This window comes from Garra rufa, chromosome 1 (genome assembly GCF_049309525.1).
Source record: "Garra rufa chromosome 1, GarRuf1.0, whole genome shotgun sequence".
NCBI lineage: Eukaryota > Metazoa > Chordata > Actinopteri > Cypriniformes > Cyprinidae > Garra > Garra rufa.
Window position 1 is genome coordinate 18,995,053 of NC_133361.1, and position 8,298 is coordinate 19,003,350.

At 30.0% G+C, this 8,298-nt stretch overlaps 1 protein-coding gene across 1 annotated transcript in view; it reads right to left on the minus strand.

The window, feature by feature from the left end:
* pctp (phosphatidylcholine transfer protein) overlaps positions 1-8,298 on the minus strand; it is a 20,431-nt gene extending 12,133 nt beyond the window's left edge. The window contains exons 1-2 of the mRNA XM_073836975.1: positions 8,169-8,298; positions 5,213-5,330 (exon numbers count right to left, since the gene is read on the minus strand). Coding sequence (XP_073693076.1) covers positions 5,213-5,330; positions 8,169-8,297 — 247 coding nt within the window. The 5' untranslated portion in view covers position 8,298. The remainder of the gene's footprint in view (positions 1-5,212; positions 5,331-8,168) is intronic.

Genomic DNA, 8,298 nt, shown 5'->3' on the forward strand with positions numbered 1-8,298 from the left:
ATTTCTTACATTTTATTTAACACATTTTATTTATGTTTTATTCATTTTATTTAAAATATAAAATAGCTATAAGTCATTTAAAATTAAGAAAAAATAAGCATTTAAAAATATTAAACAAAATAAATATTAACATTTATTAATATAACATAACAAATTAACAAAAAATGGATAAACATGAAAAATATTTAAAATGACAAAAACTTTCAAATTAAATTAAAATGAAAAAAAAATGTTTTTTAACAGAAATCAAATTAAAAATAATATATATATATATATATATATACACACACACACACACACACACACACACATATACATGTGTGAAAAATAAAATACTTTTACTACAACTGTAAATACATTTAAAATAAAAAAATAAAATAAACTTAAATCAATGAAATAATATTAATAATCATTAAATAAATAAACTAATTAATTAATAATCATTTAAAAAATTATATATATATATATATATACACACATTAAACTTAAATATAAAAATCAATAAAATAATAATAAAATAAATAAATCATAAAAATAAAAAAATTACTTGAAAAATTTATATATATATATATATATATATATATATATATATATATATATATATATATATATATATAAATAATGTATTGACTGATATATAAATAACTACAACTGAAATAAAAAATAAGAAAAACTATATACACAAAAAAAACACTGAAAATGAAAAAACTAGTAAATTACTTAAACTTTAATTCAAATTAAAATCAAAACAGAAAATTAAAACGGATTCAAAATATTAATAAAAACTATAATAGTATCTCTGTCATACTAAAATACTTTTAGTTATAATACATATAACTATAAAAAAACACATTTTTTGTATTATTATTTAAAATAATGAAAACTGTCGTCAAAGCTATGGCTTTCCTGTATTTATTTATTTAATCAGGGTTATTATAGTTAATTATTATAGTTAAAATTAAACTCATTAAAAAAAACAATTGTTACTTGAAAATAAACATTTTCTGAAATAATTTTTTTGTTCAACCTTTATTTCAGAGCAAAATAGTTACTTGATATACTAAAATAACTAAAACTTAAATAAAAAAAATCAAGAAAACTATACAAACAAAAACAAAACACTAAAAATAAAAAAAACAGAACTATTAAATTAAACTTGTTAATTAAAATTAAAACAGAAAATATAAAAAATAAAACTGATTCAAAATATGAACAAAATCTATAATAGTATCTCAATAATACTAAAATAACACTGTCATGAATATGCACACACAAAAAGACAAATAAACATGCAAAAAAAGTCCACATTTCACAAGATTTTCAAGCAAAATAAATGTTTTAAAACTTCTAAGTAACATTTATGTTTGTTTTGATGATGTTTTGTTAGAAAGAAACTCTGAAAAATGTTAGTATCTGAAAATAGTTTGCGGTTTTTAATGTACTGTAAGTGTCAAAGATCAAAGATGGAGAAAATGCTCATAAATAACCAAGATTACACCTGTTTTTTAACAGTATACCTGAACTTCAGGAGAAAGCTACATGCTAAAATGCAAAAAATTGTGCATAGACCACTTCTGCTATCTCAGTTTTAATTATTAACACTTCTGATTAAACAGTAACAGCTACTGATAGAGCTTTTATGGCGGCAAAGAAGGAGAGATTCAAAGTTCAAACCCGCCCAATGGACAGAAATCTGATCCAGGATCAGTTTCTGCCATTAACATGCTTACGACTGACCTTATATAGACTGAAAGATCTGATTCTGGATCAGTCCACTGAGAAACTCAATGTATACAGGCCTGTGTGGATATACTGTAGAAACCACATCACTACCAAACACTAGCACACATACTGTACAAACTAATCTAAATAATAAACTACAACACGCACAAGTCCAGTTACCTGCAGATCTGAATGAATTTGACCACCAGCAACAGGAGGAACTTCAAAATATGGAAAAACAACATTAGAAAACTGTCAAATGAAAACAAGCCCTGTGACGCATTTCAAGTGGGCGACAGTTAGTTTGAGCTCTACTGGGCCAAATGTGGAAATAATGAACACCAGTTCAAGCTTAAGTTCACATAATGTCTCTTTTAGCAAAAACAAAAGCCCGTTTGAGCTGCTCTGCCATAGAAATGGGTGTATTAACTGTAATCTCCAGGAATCTGTCTAAACCTGCTTTACCAGATACAAACCAACTAAACTCTGTGGATGAATGCTGAATTTTTGATGAAATTATGGTTTTGTGAAGATGTTTGGTTGTACTTACAATTGAGTTGGCTTGAGTAAGACCAGACTTACGGTTGTCCTAAAAATGACGATTAAAACTGGGGGAAAATCCCATAGACTTACATTGACAGAATGTTCAAATGAGCCAACACTATTCAAACTCCAACTGACAATTCAAACTCCAACTGTCAAAACTCCCACAATCCCTTGAGACTCAATCAAACTTTCCTTCTATGTGCTATATTTCTAATACATTTAAACTCATTCAAACTCATCTATCTATCTATCTATGCCTAGCAACTAGAATCATGCTAGTAACTTGCTAATCATGCTAGAAATGCTAGCAACAGGCTAGTAACTTGCTAAACATGCTAGAAACATACTAGTAACTTGCTAATCATGCTAGAAATGCTAGCAACAGGCTAGTAACTTGCTAAACATGCTAGAAACATACTGGCAACTTGCTAATCATGCTAGAAACATACTAGCAACTTGGTAATCATGTTCAAAACATGCTAATCATGTTAGAAACATGCTGGCAACATGTTAGCAACTGATAATCATGCTAGAAACAAGCTGGCAACATGTTAGCAACTTGATAATCATCCTAGAAACAAGCTGGCAACATGTTAGCAACTGATAATCATGCTAGAAACAAGCTGGCAACATGTTAGCAACTTGATAATCATCCTAGAAACAAGCTGGCAACATGTTAGCAACTTGTTTATAATGCTAAAAACATGTTAGCAACTTGATAATCATGCTAAAAACAAGCTGGCAACATGTTAGCAACTTGTTCATAATGCTAAAAACATGTTAGCAACTTGATAATCATCCTAGAAACAAGCTGGCAACATGTTAGCAACTTGTTTATAATGCTAAAAACATGTTAGCAACTTGATAATCATCCTAGAAACAAGCTGGCAACATGTTAGCAACTTGTTTATAATGCTAAAAACATGTTAGCAACTTGATAATCATGCTAAAAACAAGCTGGCAACATGTTAACATCTTGTTTATAATGCTAAAAACATGTTAGCAACTTGCTAATCATGCTAGAAACAAGCTGGCAACATGTTAGCAACTTGTTCATAATGCTAAAAATGTGTTAGCAACTTGATAATCATGCTAAAAACAAGCTGGCAACATGTTAACATCTTGTTTATAATGCTAAAAACATGTTAGCAACTTGCTAATCATGCTAGAAACAAGCTGGCAACATGTTAGCAACTTGTTTATAATGCTAAAAACATGTTAGCAACTTGATAATCATGCTAAAAACAAGCTGGCAACATGTTAGCAACTTGTTCATAATGCTAAAAACATGTTAGCAACTTGATAATCATCCTAGAAACAAGCTGGCAACATGTTAGCAACTTGTTTATAATGCTAAAAACATGTTAGCAACTTGATAATCATCCTAGAAACAAGCTGGCAACATGTTAGCAACTTGTTTATAATGCTAAAAACATGTTAGCAACTTGATAATCATGCTAAAAACAAGCTGGCAACATGTTAACATCTTGTTTATAATGCTAAAAACATGTTAGCAACTTGCTAATCATGCTAGAAACAAGCTGGCAACATGTTAGCAACTTGTTCATAATGCTAAAAATGTGTTAGCAACTTGATAATCATGCTAAAAACAAGCTGGCAACATGTTAACATCTTGTTTATAATGCTAAAAACATGTTAGCAACTTGCTAATCATGCTAGAAACAAGCTGGCAACATGTTAGCAACTTGTTTATAATGCTAAAAACATGTTAGCAACTTGATAATCATGCTAAAAACAAGCTGGCAACATGTTAACATCTTGTTTATAATGCTAAAAACATGTTAGCAACTTGTTCATAATGCTAAAAATGTGTTAGCAACTTGCTGATCATGCTAGAAACATACTAGCAACTTGTTAATCATGCCAGAAACATACTAACAACTTGCTGATCATGCCAGAAACATGTTAGCAACTTGCTAATCATGCTAGAAACATACTAGCAACTTTGCTGATCATGCTAGAAACATACTAGCAACTTGCTGATCATGCTAGAAACATACTAGCAACTTGCTGATCATGCTAGAAACATACTAGCAACTTGCTGATCATGCTAGAAACATACTAGCAACTTGCTGATCATGCTAGAAACATGTTATCAACTTGCTAATCATGCTAGAAACGTGCCAGCAACATGCTATCTACATGCTAATCATGCTAGAAACATACTTGTTAATCATGTTAAAACCATGCTAGCAACAGACTAAACATGTTAGAAACATACTAACATGCTAGCAACATGCTAATCATGCTAGAAACATACCAGCAACTTGTTAATCATGTTATAACCATGCTAGCAACAGGATAATCATGTCAGAAACATATTAGCATGCTAGAAACATGCTAACAACATGTTAGCAACTTGCTAATCATGCTAGAAACATACTAGCAACTTGCTGATCATGCTAGAAACATACTAGCAACTTGCTAATCATGCTAGAAACATACTAGCAACTTGCTAATCATGTTACAAACATGCTAATCATGCTAGAAACATGCTAGCAACATGCTATCAAAATGCTAATCATGGTAGAAACTTGCTAATCATGCTAGAAAACATACCAGCAACTGGTTAATCATGTTAAAAACAGGCTAGCAACAGGCTAATCATGTTAGAAATATACTAACAACATGCTAGAAACATGCTAGCAACAGGCTAGCACCTTTTTAATCATGCTAGCAACATGCTAGCAACTTGTTAATCATGTTCAAAGCATGCTAATCATCTATCTATCTAACATTAAGCTTTTAAACTTCAAACTATTTCAGAGTTCAGACTGAAAACTTAAAAGTTGGAAATCTTTTTAAACTTCTTAAACTGTTCAAACTTTTTAATACTTTTCAAACTTTCTGGTCCGGCTTTCTCAAGCCAACTTTAAAGTTTGTCTTGACAAAGTTTTTTTTTTTTTTGTTCTTATCTAGTTACCTTTGACATACGAGTCCCACTTTCTCCTGTAGTTCAGGTCCATGTAAACATCTGCACAGAGATCTGAAGAGCAGCTGGCCAGAGTGCCGAACACTTTGTACTCGTACAAACCCGTTTCCTGTCGAACATGACATTAAAGATGAATGCATCACAAACATGGGCCAGATCACAGCCAGAGCCTGTAATAATGAACTAGCATCATGATATATGACTTATGTGTGTGCTGTTATGGATGCACGAGAAAGGAAACTGATCCTGATGCATGTGGACAGGATCTCTTGAAAGCATCAGTCATGCTTGCTTTTGCTTGTATGTTTTTGCTTAGAAATCACTGAAACATCTGGATCTGAAATCATTTCAACCACACTCAAATTATCTTATAGAACCATTAAATACTATGCATGCACACTACCAGTCAAAAGTTTTTGAACAGTTTATGTTTTTTTTTTTTTTTACAAATACAAATAACAGTAACATTTTAAAATATTTTACTAATTAAAACAACTGCTTCCTATTTGAATATATATTTGAATAAATGTAATTTATTCCTGTGATCAAAGCTGAATTTTAGCATCATTACTCTAGTCTTCAGAGTCACATAATTTTTCAGAAATTATTCTAATATCCTGTTTTTTACATTTATTTAGGAAGGCTGCTTTAAATTGATCAAAAGTGATGATACAGCTATTTATAATGTCACAAAAGATTTCTATTTCAGATAAATGCTGTTTTTGAACTTTCTATTCATCAAAGAAACCTGAAAAAAAAAAAAATAATAATAATAAGTTGTTTTTGAGCAGCAAATCAGAATATTAGAATGATTTCTGAAGGATCATGTTTTTTTTCTCTCTTTTTTCTCTTTATTTATTTAATCAGGGACAGTGCACAAACAACATTAGTCTAAGATAAGAAGAGATGTCATGTGCCAGGTTATAGCAAAAATGCTCATTTCCACCCACAGTCCCTGGACAGGTTGTTGTTATACTTACAAAAATTTATCAAATGCTTTGTGACTGGAGTAATGATGCTAAACATTCAGCTTTGAAATCACAGGAATAAACCATTTAAAATATATTTAAATAGAAAACAGTTATTTTAAACAGTAAAATATTTTATATCTTATATGGGGGTACGTTGAACATTGAAACATGTAATTAAACAGCATAAAAAGGCAATAACAAAATAAAATTCAATACATGAAAAATGTGGAAGGATAAATGGAGAAAAAAAAAGAAATGTAAAAATTACTAACAAAATATGATTTAGAGGACAGAATTGTCATAAAATTGATGTGTATGCTGATTTAAATTAAAAACTGTTAGAGAAAACAAGTGTTTATGCGGACATTTAATTTAAAATATTATAATTATTAAAATACATGGAGTAGGCAACATATGTGACAACTAGCCCCGGTCTCCTTTTTCTTCCTCCTACTTTTCATGTTTTTTTTTTTTTTTTTTACAGTTTTTATTGTATTATTATGACAACACACATTTTTATTGTATTATAGTTATAGATAAAATTACAATTCAAATTATTTAAAAAAAGATTAAATCTTGGAATTAATCTAGATTAAAATGGCTAATTTGAATTCTGCTGAAGGCATTTTCAGAATATGTGTTTTACCCAAATAATGACTAAAAGTAAGTCTTCGAGAACGGGCCAGGTGGCGCATTAGATCAGGCGCTCATCTCCGGTTTCCAAAATGCATCACAAACTGCTTGACAATTGCATTTACAACATATTTACCTATACAAACTTGTGTAACCAAGTACTTCTGCGCAAAAAGGCTGCACGACGTGTGCGTTGCCGTTAAAAACACAGACGCGCACGGGAATGGATTTCTGCGTGCATAGTCTTCCATTAAACTGCGTTGCTTTTAGAAGCGTCAATTCAGTTGTTGCATATAGTTTAATGTCTTTATTTCGGGATTATCAAAGTAAATTATAACTCAAACTTGAGATTTTACTGGGGCACAGCAGATTTTCACTGGGGCACGTATTTATTTATTTACTAGTGTATTGTCTAATTGATTGACTTTTAGATTTTTTTTTACAGTTTTTGTTGTATTATTATTACAACACACATTTGTATTGCATTATTATTATTTAAAATAACAAAAACTGTAGTCAAAGCTGTGGCTTTATACATACTTTGTTTATTTATTTAATTAACCAATAATTGGCAAAATTACACATTTTGTATTTACTAATGTATTGACTAATTGATTGAAACATGGATTTATTTAATTAGATTGACTTTTAGATTTTTTTCTGAGTTTTTTTAACAGTTTTTATTGTATTATTATTATTTAAAATAACAAAAACTGTAGTAAAAGCTGTGGCTTTATACATACTGTGTTTATTTACTTAATTAACCAGGGTTATTATAGTTAAAACATTATAGTTATAGCTAAAACTAAAATCACTTATAGTTTATATGTTTATATTTTCCATTTATTTTAGTTTTTCAATTACTTTTTATGTGCATTTGTCATTAGCATTCCACTTTGTAATATTTATACAGTTTTTATTCATTTTCAGTTCCTCTTGTTTTAGTAACAAAATACATTTTTTTATTTATTTATTAATATTTTTCTATTATGTTTTTAGTTTAAGTTGTATGACAACACTGGAACACAAAACAATAGGTCTAGTACTTTTGCAGTAAGTTTGAAGCTTAGAAATGATTTCATTACGTTATCATTATATTACGTATTATATTACGTACAGTATAGTCAATACTATATAGACAAATGTATTGTCAATTGGGTATTTTGTGCTGCAGTGTGCTTATAATAACAATGAAACGCAAGCACTGCATTATGTTAGACAGTACATAGTTTATGTTGTGTATATAGTTATAATATATTGTAAAGCAGACGACAGTTCGCTTTCCTGCATTGTTTTGATAGCGCGAAAGCGCGTGCGCGTCGTGTCATTCATCATAAATTCACCTTGTTATAAAGTCTGTATATTTTGACGTTCATGGTCTCAGTGAAGAACTCCCAGCCGCCGTCCAGCTGCGGCTCGTCCAATTCAATCCACGCCTGCTGGAACTCCTCATCGCTGAACAGCAGAGCCATG